The 25707-nt window shown below is 39.1% G+C and overlaps 1 protein-coding gene across 1 annotated transcript in view; it reads right to left on the bottom strand.

Moving 5' to 3' along the window:
• Positions 1–25707, bottom strand: part of LOC117233176 (RNA polymerase II elongation factor Ell) — a 146877-nt gene that overhangs the window by 80698 nt on the left and 40472 nt on the right. The window contains exon 2 of the mRNA XM_033493216.1: positions 17516–17563. Within this exon, the coding sequence (XP_033349107.1) occupies positions 17516–17563 (48 nt within the window). The remainder of the gene's footprint in view (positions 1–17515; positions 17564–25707) is intronic.

Genomic DNA, 25707 nt, shown 5'->3' with positions numbered 1-25707 from the left:
TCACACGTAGCAATTAATTCGCTGCTTTGCATCGAATTGTAAAGCAACAGCTTCAACGCGTATGAGACACGGTAAAATATATGGTGACATAACCTCGAAGAAGTATTAGGTAAATATTATATGCTTATTATGTATACGGTGATACGTAAAACAAAGACACAGGGTCAGTCAACGGCTTCGATATTGTCAGAAACCGATTTTTCTACCTTTCTGTCGCGATAAATATTGGTTTTGACATGCTACACTGTGCCTGTTAAGTAAATACACACAACGATATCTTTATAGTCGATGACACATTCTTTGAATTCTTATTCTTCCTATGACAAAGTGGGATTCGCCCCTCGATGGCTGTGGGCGATCAACACATCCGTAACGTTTAGTACAGTTGTCACGATGAGTTGCGGATTACGATTTATGACAGCGATACCGACGCGCTGCTTGCTTCGACACGACAACAAGGGGAGTCACAGATTTTACGATAACGCCAGTCATATTTTGGGTAATTTCGTCTGTATCAAAGGCATGCACGTCGGAGTATCCGAGAATAATTCAATTATTTTTCTCTGCTCTTTTCAGTGAATTCCTTTTATACTTGGTTTTCTTTCTTCGTGGTTTATCGTTGTAATTACATTTTTTACGAACTCTTACAACACTCTGCCTGTTTGCGATTCAGTGTATGCTAATTTTTCCTCTTTAAATGTTTTCCCTGTGTTTCCTATTTTATGCAATTTTTTCATCCAACATCCGACAATCCTTCGGATCTTTCTTTCCTTCATTTCGTCTGGCATCTTGAAATGTTCTCTTCTTTTATCCTTTCTTAGATCAAATCGCCATATCGGGGGAAGTGCGTACTTCGCGTCAAACTTTTCCCACGTTAGTCCTACATCCAGCTGATATAAAAACCAGTCTCGATGCTTCGCTTTTATAAAACTTTCCCATTCCATCCTACGCATTCCATCTTATTCTAGTGTTTTCTCCGTTTTCCATTTACGAGACACTTTTTGAAGTCTTTTCTCTTCGTCATTCCTAAAGTTCAAATAACTTTCAGTAGCTTTTGCAAAAAATATGCTTGTGAAATTCTTCGTACTTCACTGCCAGCACGCATATGTGTAAACACCAGATATTCCTATTCATCGAATAAAGCCAGCAAAAGAAAAAAGCCATGCTTCGTTCTCGGCAAACAGTTGTGAGTTGTACGAGCAACTAGAGGCTACGTTACGCCTGAAGTCTCCTTTCTGAATAACTCTATATCGTACGTATACGTATGTACTTATAGGTCTCTCTGTGTGCTAGCGATAATACAGTTGGCATAGATCAACTTAAAAATTTCACCTTCACTCTGCCTACGAATGTTAGCAAAAACTTCGTCTTGTTTTCCAAACTACTAGGAATTTTCAGCTTCCACAGAGATTAGTGGCACAAGAAAATGGAACAAGATTAACGGAACGGATGGATTAATTAACGAATGGATTAATGGAACAAGAATTATATATTTATTAGATTGTTTCCGATAAATATAATAATAATATACATAAATATTTCTCGTAAAGAATCTAGTAGTCTCTGTAAATGATACAAGGACGTACGAAAAGTCAATAGAACATTGAAATGCAGACGAAGGGTTCTCTCGAACGATAAGAAATCTTTAACCGAGGATAAGTACGGACGAAGAACTTTCTACAAATAGAGAAACATAAACGGTAACATTAACAAACCACGTGAATATCGCGAGCTTCTCACCATACGTGATAATACGTCATATCAAGTAACATATCGACGCATTGTAATTACAAACTGATTGGATAAAGAGTTAATTTAAATTGTCTAGAATATATCGTGGGATGGCGAGCAACAGCCTGAAAATCATCGATCTTCTAAGCATTACTATCGAGAATGAAATCGTAGCAAGCTAAAAGCCAACGAGACTGCAGCTCGTGGAGCTGGACGATGATATCAGTCGGTGGACGAGCGGCTAATTTCGATGTGTATATTGCACACGAACAAGGAGAATCCAGTTTTACAGGTTTTGGATCGTTCGGCGGAACCGTTCCCTCGTCACGATCGCACACGTACGTGTATACTGTATACACACGGTTTGTACCTAAAAATAGGATTCGCGTTCCAAATTGCAACGAGATTCGCGGTGATGCATGATTTACAAGGACGACGTCGACCGCGCACAGCTCAACAACCAACGAGGCTAGTTATCGAGTAGCTCGCCCGTTTTTCAGGCGAATCGCGCGAGATTACCGCACGATCCAAAAACAGCCGAGTAGTTGGATAAGCTGACCGAACGAGCGTTCGTTGCATGAAAGTTCGATGAGAGTTCGATGGCGTCATAACTACGCGTCAATCGCAGGCTTTTCCGCTAAAAAGGCTCGAGGTCCGACAGATCGCGCGAAATCATCGAGAGAAGCAAAGCTACAAGGTTTCGCGCGTTCGCGCGAATGAACGAACCGTTGCTTCCGGCGCGCGATTCCGCGTCTATTGGCGCGCTCATTTTGGTAAAAAGTCTCGTTGTTTGCCATTATTCTCAAATATTTTGCGATACACGCGTGGTCTCAGACGCGGGGACACATTTCTCATGCAACTTGGCGAACTGGTAAGAGGGAACGTAGCCTGGCAAAGGTCTTTGGAACCAGTTTTACCAGACGTCTCACGGTTCGCCGACTGAATTTTATAATATTCGCCTGGTGACCAATTGAGACGGTGCTCGCCTTTTTCTCTCTCTCTCTCTCTCTTCTTTATGCCGGTTAATTTAACGCAATAATAAAAGTCGACATACGGTGAGAACAGATCGAACATTCGCCGCAATACCATGTAAACGACTAATATAGTCGTTAAATAATAGGAGGATAAAAAAGATTGCCATAAAGTACGATCGTATCGTATCTTCCTCTCGATACCATTAATGTCTGCGAAAATAATATTTATGTAATGCTTCATAGAGAATTGAGTCACTCGTGACGTGTTTCTTTCATTAATCGCGAAATCCGTGTATTCTACTGTCATTGTCTGTGAAATAAAATATGCAAATTTTGTCTGTGATAAATATCCGTGGAAAAGATGCATAGAATATTGAGAATATCGCTAATACGATATTGAAAAATGTCGAGAACATCCGACCTATAGTGATATAATATTTGGCGAGCGAAACGAATCCCTGCTCTATTTCTTAAAAGTATAAGAAAATATCTATTTTCATGAACATTCGCAGTCTAGTAATAATCGGCCTGTAAACTGTTTTTAAAAATGTTCAATATGCCAATAAAATTCGAGGAATTTTTTTTACATAAAATTCAGATTGCTTCGCGCACGTAATATTACGAGTCTTTGTTTCCTAATTAATGCACGAACCAGCATCCTCGAGGCGCTTGGAGACCAGTTACAAAACAGGTATCGAAGTTTGCCTCCTTTCTATCGCTAGGGAACCTGTTCCTTTTCGTCAATAAATCAAAGGCGAAAGCAACAATTCGAGCTGGCCAGAGAAAGCAAATCGCTCTGTACACGGTATCACTGTCGCCACTGTATTATTTGCGACAATAGACACGCACGATACGCGTTATCTTTCGCGGATACGACTCGGACTAGATACCATGATATTACTTTACATAAACATATTAATGGCAGTGTAACAAAAATATCGCGCATGATAATAGAGGCAGTCATAATAAGACTTTCGCTAATGGTTCAGTACACAACATATTCCGACCATTTTCTAATATTTAAATGTATATTGTATTACGTTAGATAACTTTACGTGGCTTTGGTTGTGTCTACGTGGTGATCTGTTAATTTCTTGACAGACCAAACTTTTGATAAGATACTTCTATATATAGTCGATATAAAAATATTTGTTCGTTTTGCTGTATCAGAGCCTTTAAATAAAAAAATTGTTATACACTTGTTTTCTTTAAACCTTGAGATATTAATTAGAATTATCTTCAGATATTATCGTTAAGCAGCGGATGTAACTTCAATTATAAGTATACGAGAATTCATTTACAAGTTTACGCTATTTCTATGATATTACAGAGCATCGAGTTCGTTTCTACAAAGCACGTAGTTGTAACTTGTAGCTATAACTTCTGCAAATCTAAGTAAAAATTACGAGATAGATAATTTAGAATTATAAAACTCAAATACTTCGCGATAAAAATGTTCATCTCCAGCATCAACTGTACGTTCTCTAACGATACCCTCAGTCGTATGCCGCAAAATAACTCGAAAAGTTAGACACGAAAAACAAAGAGCATCCAGAGAAATTATTTTACGTGTGTCACGATATTTAACAAAACTTTCGTCCACCTCGAAAAACGTCCAATGCATGCGCGTGTTACTCCGTCCTTCTACAGACGGCGCTATATTTCAACGAGCGGCAAAAAGGGAAAGAAATATCTACGAAAATCCCGGTAATTTCTCAGAATGGCGAGAGACCAAGAGTAATACGTGTGAACGCGCATGTATAACACGGAATATTATCAAGCACATCACAGGCGTAACACACCGCGTGAACGAAAAAGGGAGGGAAAATTAATGGCGAGGAGCGCAACACCCGCATATTGCCTACATGCGCGCAAGGCCGCAACGATAAAGATACACCTAATATACGTACACGTACGTAGAATGTGTCCCGTATTCAACGCTTGCGGATCCTGCCGATGCCAGACGATCAGCGTGATTCGTTGTGCCACGTTTTCACGCGCTCGTAAAACCAACTGTAACGATCCTGGGATAGGGCAGTTTTCAGCCTAAATTCTGTTATATCGCGTGTCTCGTCTTCTAAAGGGATACGACGACAGCGATCGAACGCTTCTCCGTTGATTGTTCTTTTATTCTTTTATCTTCGTCCAATAATTCTCAGTGGTTTTCCGATGATCTCGTTTCAAACGGAAAAAGGTTCTATGAATTTCGTCGGAAGAGTTCGCTATTTTATAATAAAGAATTATTCACTGGATTGATTACTAGTAAATAACGTCACTTTGATCGTGTCGCGTGTTTCTATGGTACTTTGAACGTTTCGATGGTTTTCATTTGAAAACGAAAAACGTTTTGTTCTACGAATGATTTTTGTTGCTTCGGATCTGAATTGGTTAGTATTTCGGGGTTCTGTTTGATTTTGGTCACGAGATACGCGCTGCTTCTTATTCGGTAACAAAACATGTACGTCGTATGGAGAGTACATATACATATAACTATCGGTTCCAAGAATCTTCAGAACATCAACGTCGTCTGGAGTTTGGGTAATTCGCAACCATCGACGCAACGTCTTCAATCCTCGCATTCACGTCACTCCTCTTCTCGTAGCTATCCGATTATCTGCTAAATTCACTAAAGAATATTTGAAGATTTCGTCAATCGTAAAATTATTCGACTGTTGTAGAAAATTCATTAGATCTAAAAAGGAAGATAAACACGTATGCATAAATGGATATATCACGAATGTGTGCAAGGGGCCGAAAATGTCTGGAACTCGAGATGTTTCGGGCAGGTCGAGCAGAGTCGAGTTGTCGAAAGTACGTATTCGAGAATATCTAGAGTACGAGTCCTAGAAACGATTAAGATCTAAAATCTACTTCGTTGGACAGCGATCTGATATTTGTTCAACTCGCCGAAAGATGGCCACTGGAGGCCCATTCGTCGGGCCAGCTGTTAACGCGCGAAACGTTCAATTATTTCACAGTGACCTACTTTTTATTGTAGTACTTAGATTCGACTGTTGGAATAGTAAGTGGGTCACGCGTAAAAGTAACTGTTACGGCAGCGATGTGTTTCGTACTGGTGGCGGCCGCGCCATGAAATATCGCCTTAAGCGAAAGAAACGTACGCGCGCGCACCTGTGCGTGCCGTGTGGGTACGTAGCAGCGAGGTGCGTGTCGTGTGGCAACACGCGGAACGCGTGTGCACGCGCAAACACATCGAGAAGGAAGCGATCGACGAGAGAAAAAGACAATAAAACGCACGGAGTGGAGCTTCCGGCTACTGCCGGATACAGAAGCGATTCTCGTCTCGGCGTTTTGCCTTTTAATCGCCTGAAATCACGAGACTCGAACGAACAACCGTTCCCACGTAAAAGTGGAATACTTTTACGCATGCCATTAAGAAGTCAATGAATTCTTCGGTATAAAGCGAATCTCGAACATACACGGTTACTTACGAATAGAACGTTTCAAAATTTCTTCGAATCGATCGAGTGAGTTAGCTGACGATAACGACGGATACGACCGTTTATCCAGCAATATGTTGCCCTTTCTAGGAAGATTTTAATTCAAATCGTTTCGCAAAATGTCACCGCGAGATGCGCCACGGTGGATTTATACGGTCGATTATCAGCCGGAGAGATCATGATTTCCTGGTACAACGTATTCTCGGTAGCGACCTGTGGAGCTCTTGGGGAAAAAAGCGAGAAGCCCCGACGTCTTGACGTTTGTCGAGCGGAGCCAATAACGTGCTGTTCTTGGATAAAATATACATACGTAGCGGACAGCAAGAAACCGAGTGAAAGGCAACAATGTGAAGGTAAGCCTGCGCATGCTCTACGTATGCTAACTACACACGTATACACGAAAGGCCGTCGGTATCGTTGAAGTACGTATTTTACACGGGTACAGGTCAGCAGCACGTGAAATTGTACTTCGAGAAGGGACGTCAAAGTGGAAAGAGACCGACGTGCATTAAGACGAGGATAAATTCCAACAGAGTCGAGAGACATTTACAGGATAGAGAGAAAGAGAGAGTGGTTGGTGGAGCGTAAGGTGCGAAAAACAGGACAGGTAACGAGCGAATTGGACGATCGACGCGAGAAAAAGGTTACCTTTCGATATACGTAGACCATACACGATTATTGTTAATTGTTATATATGAAATCGTATGTCGATACACGATACACGAATAGGTAGAGAACGGAGAGACAAATCGGTCAAGCGAGAGACGAGTCGGTTCTTCCAGGATGCGTCAGCCGCAACAAGGACGTCTACTAAATGAGCGAATTATACTGAAATAATTGCTACGCTCCTGCTTGGAATTCGTAACGAAAATGATAGAGCGATAGAACGCGGTAGGCGAAGAAAAAGGTAGAAGGAAAAAGAAAAAATATTCAGGCCAGAAACACGCAGAATCGTACACGACTATCATCTTTTCTTCGTTGCTGTAACTTTGCCTGCTTGGCGTAGCGGAGATAATGCGATAAGGAGAAACAACGTTCTTCGTATAATCGTTAATCAGCCGCAAGCTACAAAATTTGACCAGATCTCCGGACTACATTTTTCTTCCTTCTTTTTTCTTAATCGCGTATTGCGAGCACATACGTAATAATTTGCTTTTACAAAGAAGGATTCTAGAAAGGGAACGCGATAAATTGAATTTTCTAACGTTTCGTTAAAGAGGAGCAATTTTTAAGATCACTACGTTGTCGATCGATTAAAAAATTACTTTTATTCAGTTTTCGAACTAAACGCGCGTTTCCTCGTATTCTTGAAGAATTTCCAACATATTAAATATATCGATATAAAAATATCGTCTTAAAAATTCTATAAGAAACTTGGTCAACGTATCTACTTTCGAAAGAGTTACATCCGTGGACCAAGCAGGTTATTTTTCTTTTCAATTATATTATGTATCTATACAATTACATTGCTATATGAAAATTCTTCTGTTTAATCGAAAGGTAAATATCAAAATCAGTAAATCAACAAAAATGTATTTACATATAACGTTTCTATTCTGTGATCTTTAACAACGCGCGCGTGCTCGCGCGAAAGATCGTGTAGTTAATCGTTTACATCGTGTAAGATAGATAAAATTTCGCTTTTAAGTTTTCTCCTAGCCATTCGATCTATTACTTTCTACACTACCGAATTCCAACGCGTGCAGCGCTTGCGCAACTTTCGACTCCGTATAAACGCCGATCATTAGATCATTGCGTTCTTGAATCAATATACTATTATATTTTAGGCATAATTAGTATTCTCATACGTTTGCCCAATTCACACGAAACATCTACCTCGGCTATCTGTTTGACGTGACATATCACAGTATGTATTGATTTAGATAAAAACACACTGGGTTTTTTCGATGATTGCCCCGAATCATACAACCTTTATAATCTTTTAGGTCTGATAAAATCGATAAGAAATACTTAAAGATAAATTCAAGTGTTATCTTACAAAGCATTTCGGATTTCCGAGTATTGGTTCGCATTCGAGCTAGGTTGATATCTATGAGTACCAAATAGAGCCGGACATAAATCCTAAAAATAAAGTTTTTAATAATCGCAATAAATTCGGAACAGAGTCTCATATATATATAAATTCCGCTCTTCAGTCTAGTATAGCAAATCAAATGGCGACAGAATTCCACAGGAATCATTGAAGATCTAACCAAGAGATTACAGGGATATCGATTTCGTAAAGAGATTTTACATCTACGTTAATTTATATTATTTATCAAATTTACGATTGTATTTATATTTTCGTACTAGTCTATTAGAAAGAAAACATGAAAATACAGTCAGGTAAATATAAATAGTTAAATCATGAGATACTCGGGAAGATATAAAGCCATTATAAATAATAATCGGAAGAAAATATCAAGCGTTGAAACAGAGGAAATTACACGGTTAAAAAAATAGCAAAGCAAAATAGAGAAATCACGGGCGAACGCGATCCGTAAGGACGTTAGACAGTGCTGACGAATACACGTGGCTGGCGTGTACTTGGCCTCTATTACATACGCAGTACCGTCTTGTCTTTGTAACTGGTGTGTTAACGAGCGATACCGAAGATATAACGACCTATAAATAAGCAAAAATCGCAGGCTCGAAATAAAATATCAAGATGTCACGGTCGGCGGTTCATTACGACGCGATGTACGCGTGTACGTTTGGTTACCCAGTGTTGTCGAAAGAGTTGGACGAAAATGCTACAGAAAACGAGGCACCCAAACGAAGAAAGAAGAAGAGAGGAGAATGTAGGTCGACGAAAGAGAGGAAAACGGGATTTCCGAAGACGAAGACGCTTGCTGAAAATAACCATACGATAAACCACCGTGCAGAAAAGGGAACGAGTAAAAAAGGGTGGCGAGAAGGAGCTGACAAGGAACGCTGTTAAATATTACATAGATGTTTTAAAATAAATCGAATCAGCAGATTCTATTGCGAAACTTGAAAAGAAAAAAAGAAAATATTAGAAGAAACTGCTATTGCGTATGGTTACCATTAGTAATCAGCTTCAAAACAAGGTCTATTTTTACGGAGAACTGTCAGCGAGCTCCAAATGGGAATTTTCGCGAGTTTAAAATATTTTTAAATGAATACGAGCGACTTTCTTTCATCGAAAGGTACGTTCGACTACGACGTGTCGGCGTACAGTCACTGAACGAAATAAGCTTTCTACGTAACTTTCTTCTGATTCGCTGCAAGAAGGATATGCCAGACAAGAATAGAGCTATATAGCTGCTAAATCAATTGCCAATAACGTTCTTTTCTCAATATTTATAGGAGCTTTATAGCGTATCTTTACTACTAAAACATCTATGAGATTCCTTCGACTAAACTTTTACGCAATCTCATACTCTTATTATTATCTCAACGTAATTAATGCAACGGAAAGAAAAAGAGGAATTTGCTTCACCATCTAAATATTATATTTCTTATTCAGGACCTGGTTGCGTATGTCATGTAAAGTTTATGATAAAAAAGGAGTAACTGAGCAATAACAACTTAACGGTGCTTTTACAATTTTGTAGGCTTTTGTTCACGAAAATGATTAAGTATAATACTCAAGACTCAAGACTAAAGATTAAAGACTAAAGACTAAAGGTTTGCAGGTCTTTTGAGGGACAAGGGACGGTTCCTAATTGTCCTACGTAATGAGGAAAGCGTAATGTTGGGCCATGTGCCCAACGGTCTCAAAGTCTAACGGTTCGCTGTCAGGTAGTATGGAATTGTGTAAATTTGGTTATGGTCATTGTCACACGTACTACGTACATCCTGCGCCTTCATAAACATTTATATTCCCCATAAATGCATACAAATGCGTCATCTACATACTTGCGAGTGCATAGGATCGACAAGATATGGACGAAATGCAGAGAAGAAAACAGAGAGGACGTATAATTACCCCGAGGTGTCGTTTGTTCCGTATCGCGAAAATATAGACATTGTTAATCTGCGAAAGGGAATCCCCGTTGGTCTACGATGACAACGGATTAAACTCAGCGTTTGTACATAGTACGTACGTGCTAAAGAAAGGAAGACAGATAAAGAGATAGAGCAAAAGAGGAAGGTTTAACTAGAATTTGGTCCGTTGTGAGAAAATACCCGGATACGAGAGAGCGGGTGCGTTTTAACACCAGTTTCCTAGCATAGAGTTCGAGAGAAACCGTACAACTGACATCCCTTTGACCGTGTAATAACGCCCGATATATCCTGCGGGTTTGTTGGTTTTTAAATTGTGCCCCTAAATGGTGTGTTTGAAGTCAAGCGAGAACCGTTCACGCTCGTTTCGACTCGCAATAAGAAGCAAGCTAATATTGATAACCAGATTATCTTAAGGGAAATGTTACTATTTTCCTGTAAGTTAATAGCAGTGTGCATAGCGTAGTATAGCAGTATACAGTAATTAATAGCAGTGTGTGTAATGGTAATACGTAAACGGCGAAGGTGAGAATTTATTCTACACCAAAGAGAAGAATTTAATCAATTAAATTTGGAATTCGTTTATCGTAAGAGATGCAGCTTGTGATTTAGAAGGTTTCAAAGAAATTAAAATCAAAGTTAGAAATTGGAGGATTATTCAGCGAATCGGATATCGAAGTACACGGTATATTTAGTTTTCAATGTTTCAGGAAAATATTAGATGGAGATTATCGTACGCTGAATGTAACGCACAAAATTTATATTGACATATAAATATCATTCGTGTGTTTTTTATTAAAAATAAATTCAAAACTATATGTTATTACGAATATTTAACTGCTAGGTTAGCGTAGTGTATCAAAACCAACGTGTATCTATATAGAAACATTTTAAACAAGGAATTACACAAACAGGAAAAACCTATCTCGTAACTATATATTACACATAAACAAAAAAAGAGAAACACAATACTAACCACTTTCTTCAAACCAATTGTTTCCAGCTGGATTCGATATGTTATCTGTGTGTCTGCACTCCTGAGGCATAAAGTATTATCATCGGTCATCTTCGGCGACAGACGCGCTACGCTACCACTTTCTATGCAATGTTTCTTGCTCAAGAATTTTACAACAGAGGCTCGTTGATATCGAACGTGTCACGTAAAATCACAAGTCACAAATATTAACCTTATTTTCACTACACTGTATTATTAACTTAATAAACACAATTATACACTGAAAATCGTACTTCACTCTAACTACATCTAAAGTTGGTAGGCGACTGATCGAAGGGTAGAAACCAGGTAGAGAGATCTTAACCTCTTTCAAAGACAAGAACTAAGTGAAATTTAATGACGATATTCTGACGGAGGAAAGTTAATGATGGGTGGGTTTAAGGACACGAAAACAGCTGATTTGTTAAGGACAAGTTTTCATTGGGAGGGTGTGGGAAATAGATTTCACTGCCAATTGGCTGATCTTCCAGATTGGTAGGGGGAGGAAGAGAGCTAACCGCCCTTGAGAGAAAGCTGCTAATGAACACAAAAGATGTTTGTTTTTGGGGTGGACCTTAACCATGAAAATTCCAAGATTTATGGAGGGTCCTTAAGAATATTGACAATATATTAAGAATATATACAGGGTGGTTGGTAACTGATGGTACAAGTGGAAGGGGGAGGGGGTGATTCTACGCGAAAAAAGAAGTCGAAAATATAGAATAAAATTTTTTTTTTTTAATTTTTTTTAAAAATCTACAGTGAGATCCGTTATAACGAGACGTGATAAGTGCACGCGTACCGAGCGAAAATTCAAAGTCGATTTTCTCGAAAACAAAGCCTCAAACGAAAAATTTTTTCGCGTAGAATCACCCCCTTTTCCCTTGTACCACCAGTTACCAACCACCCTGTATATTCTGAATGAATATATTAAGAAAAATCATTTTCTAGATGCTCGGGGCGAGAACGATCCTAAGGCGTGCTCGTATCGTTGTAGCAGTCTGGCGAAAAGGTCAAAGTGGGCGCATCGATCTTCAAGTATTTTCCAGAGTGGAAGCCAGTCAAAGGTCAGAATAAAGCAACCGGAGTAAATGCGGTTAAACAGAATCGGTTATGTGAATGAAGCCTTAGTAAAATAAGACTGTGGATGCTTTTATTTCCTCGATCTAAAAGGGAAACGCCATGCTTTCTCCCTTCCTCCGTAACAGGTGATTACTATTACTATTTTATTTCGTTTTTCTGGAAGATACGTGTTTTACGATTTGCGGAAATATTATTGTATTACCTTTCGAAGGTATAAGATGGATAACAGGTAAAATGGAAAGAGACATTTTATACGCGCGATACTGGCAACTGGGAGCCTCGTTTCCGACACCCGGTATCTTTAGAGACATCGATGGTGTGACAATGACCATAACCAAATTCACACCATTCCATACTACTTGACAGCGAACCGATAAGTTTTGACTTGACCTTTGCACATGATCAAACTTTACATTTTCCTCGTTACGTATGACAATCAGGATCCTCTCTTTGCCCCTCAACACCGACAAACGCAACATATACAAACTGCTAGTAATCGACCACGAGGCTAATCTTCTGTACAGTTTGGCCGCGATTTGAACGACTATTTTAACTTCGCTACTTCATTGTGTTATTATACTTAATCATTTTCGTGAATAAAAGCCTACAAAATTATAAAAGCACCGTCAAGTCAAGTTATTGCTCAACTATTTCTTTTTTATCATTAATTTTACGTGACAATAACGCCGTAAAAATTGTAGAAACGAATTTCTATGCTAGAACCAAGCAATTCGACCAAATATCGAATACATAGCAACGAATAAGAATCGCCTATCTCCACGCAGTTTCCTCGAATGCGTCGCAACAGGTGACGTTGAAACGACTGTTATTCAATCGAGTAATAACAATCGGCCGTAAATCAAAATTACCCAGCAGTTCTTTCCCTTTAACATCTCTCTTTAACATTGCAACTTTCCCTGCTCGTTGTTCCCCCCAAGCAGCATCTCGAAACAGCACTTAATCGATGAGACAGTCAGCCACGCCCGAAAAGTCGAGCGCGACCGGACGAAGACCGCCAACAGGTCGGTCACCTTCCTTTCCTTCTACAGGGAGAACCAATTTCGTATATGTGACAACGGCGCAGCTTTGTGAAAGGATATGCGAGCAACCGCGTGCAGCAGCTTTTACGAGACGATGGCAAGGTCACTTTTTCCATTCCGCATAAATAATAATAATAATCAGAGTCTAAAGCAGCGTGTCTATAAAGCTAACAGCATATTGTGAATTTACAAGTGCTTGCTTTAAAAATTATTTTAAATTATCATTTATCCAGTGCGTCAGCTATTCGTATCCTACAATACTTTCACTTTGTTAACTTCTATTCCAAAATCCTTGTTTCTTTGCATTTTATTATTCTTTCATTGTTGCACGAGTGAAAGAGTTTTGGTGCGAGTGAAAGGGGTTTGGATTAATGGGGAATCGAAATGATGGTTTAATCGTGGATTATATGTAGCAGCTACTACGTGTGACTCATAAGTAGACGTAATTATCTCAGTTTTGTAGAACGTTTAAAGTAATCATTTTTAATTATTAATAGATCGACTTATTGTTTGTGTGACACTGTAATGAAAAATTGTTTTGATCACAATCGTGAAAAAGAAATGATTAAACACAACGAGCAAGAAACACGAGCTACTGGAAAACGTTCGCAAACCACTTGCGACACACGGTAAAGCTTAGCGCGGCTGGCCACGTTTTCGGAAATCGTAGCTGATCTTAAAATACATCGTCGCTGTGTTCAATACGCGAATCGTTCGGAATGTTTCACGGCAGAAACTAAGGATAAATTATGCAGTAACGGAAACGAGCGTAAGATAATCACCTGAAATATTCAAGATTATCATCAAGCAGTTCTTTTATCTGTTGGGAAAAATCAATATCCTGCAAGACCAAGGTCTCCGTGCCGATAAATCGATTCTCAACATCGGGATTATGATATACAGTTAGATAACGTTTACAGATAACCGACACATATTGTTCATTTTGGGGAAAATATCGATGTTTCTTACGCAGTAAGAACTTTATTGCCACTTTATTCATTTATATTTGACATTTCAAGTGATTCATATTTACCTAATCTGTTGTGTATTTGAATATGTTAGAACTTATTGAAAGATTTACGTTGCTCGTTCTTATTAGGATTCTACGCTTAAAAGATGTTTTCATTGATTTTAAAGAAATATGAGAAGGTCATTCTTCTCGATGTTTTGTTATTCTAGTAGAAGATAACACGGTAAAACTCTGTTTACATGAACTTCGTTCGTTAGAACAAGATTTTAGTCAGTGCCGGATTAACTATATCTCTGGCAATCGAACCCATTCGGGCTTTGTGTAATTAACAATGGAATTCTATAAGCCAAAAGAATTACAAGCTTGCAGCATCAAAATATTCTCTTCGACGCGTATAAATAGATACATATTTGCTAATAAAACGAATGAAATTTCAGAGTTAGAATTTTCTACGAACTATCCGATTATCCTATCGTAAACGTAAAATTGTAAAAGTTGTACAACTTGTAACTTGTAATTTGGTGATAGTATTAGTTAGGAAGTTATTTTATAACAGAGCTCAGAGCTGAACTCCTATCGTATGCCCGAAAAAAAATATATATAGCTGGCGAAGAAAATTGATAGCTCCCAATTACAATGTAAACTGTCTCCCAAATTCCTACAAACACAATTCTACTACAACCTGAAAAGTACAGAACTCTTTAAAATAAAGGAACGCTACGAACGTAGCGAGATAAATACGTTTACGTCGAATCAAGGTTTAGTGTCAAGAAAACGTATTTCATGCGATCGTCCGGTTCAGTTGAATGTAGCAAATAGATCGTAAAGGGTTAATCGACGCATAAGAAAGGCTTCTCGAGCATCCGTAATAAACCATTTCAAGATCATCGAGTCTTCACAGGATCCCGGAACCGAGGCGTCATCGATGCAACCTCGAAATACGATCTCCTTCAGCCTTCGAAAAATCGTCCGCGAGAATGAACCAAGGACCCTAAGAAGTTGGCTGGCAGCTTCACCGCCGTGTGTTTGCCGGGTATTCGAGCAACGATCGACGCGACCAACGAACGTACGAGCGAATCAACGAACGGCACGGGAGAAAATGGTGTATAACCTTGCTCGAACGACCTCGATCGCCTTCACCGTAGTAGAAACCTTCGACGCCGTGCCTGGCCACGTCTACGGACACGCGCAGTAATCACCACCGATCCTCCGATCCCAGCGCGAGAAGATCTCTGCGCGCGCGTGTCTTCGTTCTTGTAACGGGAGAGGATCGTGCACGCGATCGATAATGTGTCACGCCTCTCACTCTCGTTTCTTTTCACAAAGGGATGCGGTAAAGAACGTTCTACTTCATCATCTTTCGTATTTTACCCCCTTGAATGATTACCGATGTTTAATCGTTTAAGGATAATTTGTTAACACATTTATCAAATAAGACGGCGAGTCGACATTGTGGGAGAATGTCGTAAGAATTCGTATCGATAGACTGTGGGTGTTTACGGGAAATTTAGAAACGCGATAATTGTATAGAAATTATTAAAGTAAGTTATTAAGATATAAGTTTTATTAATAAAAGTACATCTTACGTTAAAAGTCTTATTAACGTAGAGAAGGGTATTGTATGAAAGATTGCATTAAGGGTAGTAAAAATCGGATTACAGCGAACGTGTTAAAAAATTTGTAAATGTGGCTAAGTTATTCTGTGTTGCGTGGTCGTTGAAGGTTCACAGTGGCTAACACCAGTAAAACTTTAATGGAATTTTAAAAAAAAGAGATTTCTTGCGCGTGTATTTGTTACAGCTAAATCTACAAGCAAATACAAGTCCCGTATATTTCTGTAGTTCACGTCACCTAGAACTTTTTCTTATTTTAAATTATTAGTATCTTGATCCTTCGTCTTTCATGTACGAAAATACGAATATAAATAGTAACATCGTAGAACAATCTCTCTCCGCCAACAATCTCTTTGTCGCCATTTTATTTACCATTAGAGCGAATTATAAAAGAACTTCCATCGAGAAACCTTTTTCACCCGTACCTACACGATAATTCCGAAACTTTACCATCATCATACATTCAGCGCCGCGTATCGACCCGCCTTTGCGACATAACATAACCTCAACTCTCGGTTTTTCCTCGCCTACTCTAATGCCTCGTAATTTCCAGTAAGATGCGTGACGAATTTCAAAGTTTTCATAACGAATCGCAAAGACATGCTTGCGCTCAAATACAACCAACAGAGGCGGAAAATCTTCCGAGAAAAGCTTAACGGTCGCTAAACGATGTTTCGCGGAAAACGCGCGAACGACGACGCGAAGTTCGTGTGCTGCGTAGCTGGCGCATGCGCTACAGGGCAATTTTTTATTCTTCATCTCGCGAACGTGATTACACGGATTTTTTAAGTTCCAGTCGCTTCTCAGAAGAATTACGTCCGATTCTACGTGAGCGTAGATCGTCGATGCGGAATTTCGCGAATTTTATACCGCATTAAAACCAATGGGAACTTGGCATTCTATCGAGAAATTCTCGAGTAATAAAGGGTTTTGTTGAAAATTACTTCAAGTTTTTCTGTGTACTTTTATAATATAAAACTCTGTATAATTGTAGAGGTTGCGCGTTTACGGGGTTTCCGATTTCTCTCTCAGACAGACAGATAGAAAATATCAGGCTGATAAAGGTCTCTATGAAGGTACCGAAGGGTATTGTATTTATAAATATTTTACTCCTTTTTGAAAAGAGAAAGGTGTAGATCTAGGTCGTTTAATTTGTTTCGCTTCCTGTGATTGAAAACTCTTTTCTAATTATAGTAATAATAAAATAGCATGCTATAATGATTTGAAAGTAACAAATTGTCTAATTAATTTTTCAATCATAATTGACTAATAAAAACTTGTATATACGGATGTTGCGAAATTTTGTTAAATCGGTCTGACTTGTGAAACCATTCCGTACCGTATTCTGTATCAGCCTGATTTAAGATACTGAACGTGATAAACCAAAGCATAAATGACTTTGTAAGATAGGTAATCTCTTTAAGAAGGGATAAAAAACATTTACAATGTCGTTGAATAAATATTTGCTAAATATCGCCTCTGTCACGATTTAGAAAAACGGAACAACGATTTACGGTTGATTTATGAGAGTGGCAGCAAGTAGCTGGTTGATTCTTTGTAATCTTTCGCATAAAATCGATCTTGATTATACTGGAACAGACAGAGAAGTCGGAAACTTGTACGTATCGCGCGATTCTACCGATGCAAGTATGCAAATAATGGAAAGTGATTTTCACTTACCCCTTCGTTTCCTAGGAACTGTATAGTAGGGTTCTGGGTGGTCTTGTTCTGCAAGTGGAACAAAATCAAGATTAATTTAACGTCAATTTGTATCAGAAGTTATATTATGCTAGTAACGCTATTATATCAGTAATATCTCAAATTTCTTATTTTTACTATTTCATCTTGTTTTCTATTAACAAGTAAATTCGATTTACTTCCTTGTTTGAAAATAAATAATTTCTTCTTGTATTACAATTTTTTATGCTCATTCGAACACCCTTCTAATTCAAATATGCATAAATAATTTGTCTTGCGCGGTATAGAACGTACGGAAATAATACAAAATTCCTATAGACGCGTGTGTTATTTGTCAACTACCTCGAGCTATTGTCATTTTCATAACGCGATATATGCAGGAAATACAATATATATTCCCCAGGCTAGTTTAATGTTTTTCGTCTCAATAGTAATGGAATATTCATATCCTCTCTTCATTAATAAACAATGGTCGCTCTTAAAATATCTCTACTCGTAGAACAATACTCGAATATAGCGAAATGTTTTATTCCGGAGAGGGATGACAATTTCCGCTTACCTTAACTTCGGAATCGGTATAAAGCTGTATAAATCGTCATCGGTGCGAAATCGACGTCACAACGACGCCGGTAGTAGCAAGTCTTACGTGCGTGCTCTATCGACTCGAGTATCGTCACGTGCATACAATTCGGCGATAAAGTTCGCGATAAGCGTTGACTTGCTTCGAGCGACCGATTATGCCACGTAACGTGTATAAAATTCGGATTTTACGAAATTCTTGCTCGTGATACGATAAAGGAAGGAAAAATCTGACGAAAGCCGGAATCGTGGGCGAGTTAGGCGCACGATGTTCAACGACTTCCTAATTGAATTTTATAATTCAAAGATTTCGCCACGGATAAAGGTAAAGAAAAATTGTACATCTGCAGTTAACAAATAAAACTGCTGATCTTGCTATGGTTTGATATTTCTATTACTGTGTTTACCGTTAGACATTCTTGTTTGAATTATTACGCCAGGCTAGAAATGTTGTTTCAGTACTCGAGTTTTTTCTCGATTTCCATACGGCATACGATGCACTCTATCGTTGCATCGTTTAATTTCCGTGATTATTAACTTCTAGCAACTGTATTTTTCTCATTTTCCCAAACCCGCATCCTCTCAGGTATTAGTTAATATTTTATTTAATAAATCAGTATGTTACAAAGTTTAAACTAAGATAATTTTTTCTTTCACGAATCACATGTATTGTTGTCAATATCTTTTATATTAACAAAATAACAATATCTTTTATAGCAACAAAATAAAAATTCACGTTTATGGTGCAGGGTTGAAACGAGATTAATATATGGCACCGTGTATCTACATATATGCGGGTACGTAGTTCGTAATTTGACAGAAATTCGTTTAATTACGAGCTCAAAGTATCTTTCTACGCTACGTTTCTGTCGCTCGTGAAATTCAACTGCAGCATGATCTCATAGCGTAATATATTTTGCCGCGTTACATTAGCAGCATGTGCATATACGACGATTTTGCGTGCTGTGCACACGCGCGGGCGCGCTCACGATCGTTTGAAAAGGGAAAGTTGTCGGTAAGAGCTTCGTGCGCCTTTGATCGCTCAGCTCGACGAAGACGTTCGTAAAAACGAAAAGCGCTACGATTGGCGATATTACTGGTGATTGGCAGAGTTGGCGATGCTAGTAATAACAACGAAGCAAAAATACGCATATGTAGATATACCGTTGATTAAGACTAGCGTGATAATCGCGTCCCGATAAGACTGTACTTCTGTGAAAATAAAGAATTCTTTGTTTTATGAAACAATTCGAGGAAAGAATTCACGTTTCTAGCTTTCAGTCGTTCTTTACGTAAAAGAAGCTTTACGTTGTTAAAATTTGTAAACTTATAGAAATATTAGCTTAGTTTCGGCTCGTTTGCTCTGGTTATTCGAGTCTTTGCAAATTTATATCGCGTCTGTTACGTTTCTTCTTATTATTAATTAGTTTCCGATTCTCACGACATTGTAAAACGTCGTGCTCGTTACTCAAGCTCGAGGCCAAGTACCGTGACCTAGTGCTTTTAATTTTAACGTATAGACTGCGCTTTACCCACTTTCGAGATCTCTTGAGTTCTCTGAGAATTAATGCTTGTAAAAAACGGTCGCATTTAGAAAAATGCAAAAGCAAAAACGTAACAATTTACGATCGTGGACAAGCGTCGAGTAATATTTAATGGACGAAAAACTCCCACAATAAAAAAGAAAAAAAATTTTACTCGAACCTATAGCAAACGTAAAATGATAAAACTGAAATCGATGCAATAACGTTATTAGTTAATAAATTATTATGCAAGAAAGTTGTGGTGTTAGAAATGACGATATTCGGTAAATAATTACGTAATTATACGTGCACGACGTATAGCCAAAATGTTGTTAAAATGTAACGAGTATTCGCTGAGACACACACGGAGAAGGACGCTTCACATTCGTTCGAACAACTGGAATTCTGGATCTCTCGATCGTTGTCCTTCGAAACCAATATCAACGCATAGTTATTGGATTTTACGAGCGATTCGACGTCGCTCAAAATATATGCGCATGCATTGATGTCTGAGCTGAGTCGCGTTTGAGCCGTTGTCGCGATTTAACGAGATTTAAAAGCCGAGTCCAAGCGGCAGGCCACGCGTCTCAGACAAAAAAGCGTACAACGGTTAGCCAACGAATACCAGGGCGAAGTAAAAGAGAGACGGAACACAATGAAATAAATTAATGACGCAGAAGACGACCTGTGGTCTGACCGTTAAATGGTCGAATGTAAAATTCACAGCTCTATACTGAATTACGTACGTTTCGTACCGGTGGTCTCGAAATTTAGTGCGAGGATAGAGGAATTAAATTAAATTTCAACGCGATGTCTGTTGAAATTTCGCGAAAAGAACGGGAACGTTATTTCATTTAATGAAACCGTTTCCCACGTTTATTGTTTTTTTTTTTTTTTTTTTTTTTGGAGAATTTTCGAAGGTTTTGGAAAAGATAATGTGTACGTATAATTTGTTTTATATTGGGCAATATTGTACTATTTTCTTTCGCGTGAATATGAACGTGAATATTTTATAGTTTTCAGTTTGTACTATTTTGTATCGTCAAATATTTCATACTTTTAAAAATTCGTATTATCAAAAATCATTATGTTAAAAAAATTATATCTGATTACTAGAGTCTCTCGTACATGCTTTGAAAATAAGACAAAATATAAACCGAATAGGATAATGTTTAAAAAATTATAAATCGATATAGACACGTGGAGCCCTGAACTCGACCACCGGCCATTCTATTTTGACGATGATAGAAGGAAGCATTGCGTGATATATTAGACGTCATCAAAGCGGTTTCTTGCGCGCGAACAGCTACCCTGTCTCGAATAAGAGCCACATTGACAGGTTGGTCAATAACTCTTTGATCTACCACCACTCTGCCTTTTCTAGTCTATGCATCCATATTTTGTCTTTATTCCTGTTTCGATCGTCAGCTATTCTTAACTGAATTCTTCAAAGGATATAAGTCGCCCTCTTTTTTCGTTTCTATCGACTGTTGTCGCGTTTTCTTTTGGAATATCCAAGCTACCCTGTTTCTTTCTTTTTTCGATCATTGACGATCGTTTTCTTTTAAACTGCGTACAATTGTTTAGGCTACAAAATTTAGGCTGGACAAAATTTATAGCGTCACTCGAATACACCCTAGTGAAAATTTATCAAATTTCAGAGATCCATAATCTTGTTAATATCTATAATATAGTAATCTAGCAATTTGATGCAACAAGATGGAAATCAAAGTTCGAATCTTCTATTTTCTAATACGTTTGCTCGATTTCATTTAAATCGGTGTTCAAGGGATAAAGTATTTCTTTGCAGAAGAGTTCGTCAAATTTTCTGCATGCTGGATAATCGATATTGGCTTGTAGGTAACATTTTCCTTTAAAACAGACGACACTGCATCACAAAACGATGTAATGAAGCTACCAGTCAGTTAGAAAAGAACTGCCTACATTTTCGTGGTTTCTATCCCTTCAGCGTACACGGCTGACATCTCCCTTTTACGACTATTAAAAGATCTTAGTCTGATTCTTGATAAAGATCACGGTAAAAGTTGTTTAGTTTTATTTTATTATCATTTGGGATAATAATACAATCAACGTTTATCGAATTATCGATCAAGCAATAGCGACGCTCTGCCTAAAATCATTCTAGAGAACGCGCGATTAATTGATTTAGATTCGCTACTCTGGATAGATTATTCAGGAATCCTGTCGACGATCCCATGTCCCTAGAGTGCGAGATTCACAAGTCGTCGGAGGAAATGTAGAGAGCAACTGAACGGAAAAGCGAGTGGATCTCAAACAGAATCTGAAAGAATAATTCGTCGTGGAACAGAGAAAACGGGCAGTTCTGCACCTGTTGAATTTCATTTTTAGCGATAGAGCAGAATCTTGGACGATAGATAAATTATTCGCAATGAAACGTGGATTCGAAATGATAAACGTGGGACGCCCGCATAATTTATCGATGGATCGACGTCAATCGAACGTACAACAACACTTCGCCAAGCGCGTTCGATAAAGCGGATATAGTGCGAGGAGGGTTAATCGGTTAAATGGTTAGCGGTTTTTCCAATATTTCATATTTATGGACGTGACTTGGCGCAAAACATAAATTCTATTATTCTGCCTTGTTGCTTTATAAAGAATAGTGTGTTCTTTTTTATCAAATACGCGCCATTTAATAATTGGAGCGTTGGATATTTCAGAGTAGCTATCTGTGAAGATAGAACCATTTAACGCGTTTAATCGAAATTACGTTCCAATCAATCCTTAAGCCTGTTCATCTATCTGCTACTTCTTCGTGTATGTATCTCTCCAGGCAACTTTTTTTAAATAATAATTTACTGTACTATATAAATAAAATTTAAAACAGCATGGAATACACAAAATGTGGTAAAATCACGCCAAGTATTAATATCTAAAATAATAATATCTGTTAAAACGTATCCATCCATTTGGATCCACACAGAGCCAAGGAGAACAGAATAGTTGGACCGTAAAAAAACGAACTACAGTTATCGTTCTATCATAGCTCAAGAGACAGAATTTATCATTAATATGAAATTAAAAGATTCTGTAAGTGCGATTAAAGATAGTTTTCATTCTGGCCTGCGTATGGCACATATACCTCTACCTTAAAATTCCAAAGTATGGTAATTAGTACTCGAGACGTTGATAAACTTAAACCTCGAACTTAGACACGAAGCAAATCACACATGTTTCTACCTGGAAACAAACTCGGTCTATATATATCCAACTAGAGAACAGATGCAATCCATCGACTTAGGAAACGAATAACTTCCTGTGCTGAATTTACACGTATTTTCCCTCGAGTAGTCAAGAGATGGTTTGGCTAACTTCTTTTGGAAATTCCTAAGAACAGACTATTCGGCAAGCAGAGGGAAACAGAGGGAAAACCCATGTGATTTGTGGCTCGTTTCGCGACCGCGAAGTCCTAAAAGAAACCTGGTGCGATGTGGACGCGTCAGCGTGTTCCATGTGCCCGGTTGCATAAGCGCGCGAACGGTTATGTTCATGCATTTTTCATCGCATCCCTGTATTCGTAACGCACAGTTCGTCGCGTCTACGAAATTCTAATCGTTCGTACCAAGCGAGAACGCAATGGCGTGTGCGCAGTCGTACGCGCTCCAGGACAATGAAATAACGACGATGCATTTTGCAATTGCCTGGAGACGCGGAAACTAGCCCACCCATGGAGGCAAGGGGGGAAAAGAAAACCAGCGCGCGAGCTCGCCTTGTTAACTCTATTTGCGTCGTGGGCACGTAACGGATTTGCCGTTTCCAGTCGCCGTCTAATTCGCGGAAAAAGGAACGTGGAATTTATAATGTCGCTGGCGTGGCAGCGGTCGATCAAGAAGTCGCCACGATAATTGAGTAATTAAACCTATAACAGCTACGTGCATCGGTTGGATAAAGATCTCGTTGTAGCGTAACTATTTGCTGTTAAAAGATGGAACAGAATGTGTTTATTTGCCGTTTGTAGGGACGGAGAATGCTAAGTTTAGAGACGCGATTTTTCAATGTGCGTTGTTCTCGTGGTGGTAGGGGTAGTAGAATGATCGCCGCAATATTACGGCTAAGGTTATGGTTACAGCGTTAAACTGTCATCTGTTACAGAACAATTATTTATTTATTTTATTTTTCGTCTCGAGGTAACATTCGTGCACCCTCCTCTCTTCTTTGCTAAATGACTAATGGCCGTCGGTTGAAACAAACCTAAGTGATTCTTATCTATTTCAACCAGTCTCGAAGGCTATCTCTAATCGAATATATGTAATACTCATAAATATCCTATTTAAGAGGATGATGACAATTTTCCTCACCCCTTGATCTAACATCCTGATGCCGAATATCGTTACACCAACTTGAGCTAGACCGTATTGAGGTTATGTTAGGTATACCATGAGATGCAGTATCCTGGAATGAAGCGTGCACTTAGAACATCGCTTCCTTATCTGTGTTACGAGACGAGAGAAAAGTTTTCAGAGACAAATCAGGTTTCCTTAATAAAAAAACGAAGGAGGAGAAGAATATATTGGTGTTCAGCGAATACCAGTGATAACCTTGTACGGTATCGATGGCGTTCAGCAACGTATAAAATTACAGAAACGGTATAATTTGCTTCAACAGTGTCCAAAGGAGAAGATAATGTTTCAAGGAAGAAGAATGACGCTATGAAATACAGATGGACGTAAACATCGAACAGTTCTTCGACTTCCTCTCATCCAAAAAACATGTATGCCATATATCAAATAGAGTACGGCATTTATCAACTCCATACCATAAGAAACAGGGAAAAATGTGTTCTTCTGATTCTGGGTTACCCCGTCCCCATAACTGCTGCCTGAACTTTATTGTACGCAAATTGGGTCGCGCGTGCCGAACATCATTCATCAACTTTTCTCAAACTTTTGCCTCTAGCGGGGTAACCGTTCAATCCCCGTTTCACGATTTCTCGATAATCTTTTCCCCTCTACAACGTTTATTTGTAAAATTAATTGACAGCAATCGAGCGTGACGGAGAATTTACGTGGTATCAAAATTTGCATCGAGTCGAGCGGTCAGCGTTAGCCGTGGAAAAAGCGGTTCATCAAAAATCATCGTTTAGCTCAATTAATCAGTGGACGACAGCGCGGTTGCCGGCTCACAACAGGTAGGCAACGTCACGGTGCAGCTACCAGACAGGCCACGCCGAGAAATTCGGCAACGCCGCCAACTGGTTCACTTTCTCTCGGCCGGCGAACTCGCAGACCGTTCTGGCTCCCTTCTTATGACGCGTGTGTTCTCCTGCACACGCGCACAACATAGCACACACGGACATGTATCGAGCAGACGTGAGCGTTCGTGTCCCCTCGCGTGTCACGATGTGTGGGCGTGTACGTATACGTACACGCCCGACGTCTCTAGATGTGACAAACCGATGTGATAGAGATCCGGGTGCGAGACAGTGGATCTCGAAAAGATTAGCCGCTCGAAACTGCGATCGAATTTGCTCGGATCGATGTCGTTGAACCCTCGTGAGAAGCACGGCTCATCAACTTGGCGTCGACGCGACGCGACGCGACGTTGCGTGCTCGTCTGACTTTTCGAGAAACGATCGTTTTTTCTTTCCTTTACATTCTCCTCCGTTTCCCTCGATTCTTTCTCGTTTTTTATTCCTCCGAAACTGACAACGATAGATCGAACGGATAACACGCAGCAAGAGCAGATAATAACTCTAACGCGAGGCCAACGAAACAACATCGAAACCGCGCCTTGTCGCCGCCGTATAATCTCGATTTTACGACCGTCAGGTTAGATGCGCGTACGCGTATGCGCATCATACATACGTCCCGGTGATTCGCGTTAATTGGTCGCGCAACAAATCCTCGTTCGATCCGCGTTCGAACCATTTTACGCGCGTGATTCAAGTTTATATCGTTACGACTATCGTCATGTACGATGTAAAGGGTATAACTGTTATCGAATGCGATCTATTTTCCGATCGACGTGGATCACGCGATGTTTCATCGGACAGGTGTCAACCAGCGAACCGTTTATATCGAAAACGGCTCA

The sequence above is a fragment of the Bombus vosnesenskii genome, unplaced genomic scaffold, assembly GCF_011952255.1.
Source record: "Bombus vosnesenskii isolate JDL3184/JDL3185 unplaced genomic scaffold, Bvos_JDL3184-5_v1.1 scf7180000013295, whole genome shotgun sequence".
NCBI lineage: Eukaryota > Metazoa > Arthropoda > Insecta > Hymenoptera > Apidae > Bombus > Bombus vosnesenskii.
The sequence above is the reverse complement of the archived record's forward strand: the minus strand, read 5'-3'. Positions and strand labels throughout refer to the sequence as shown.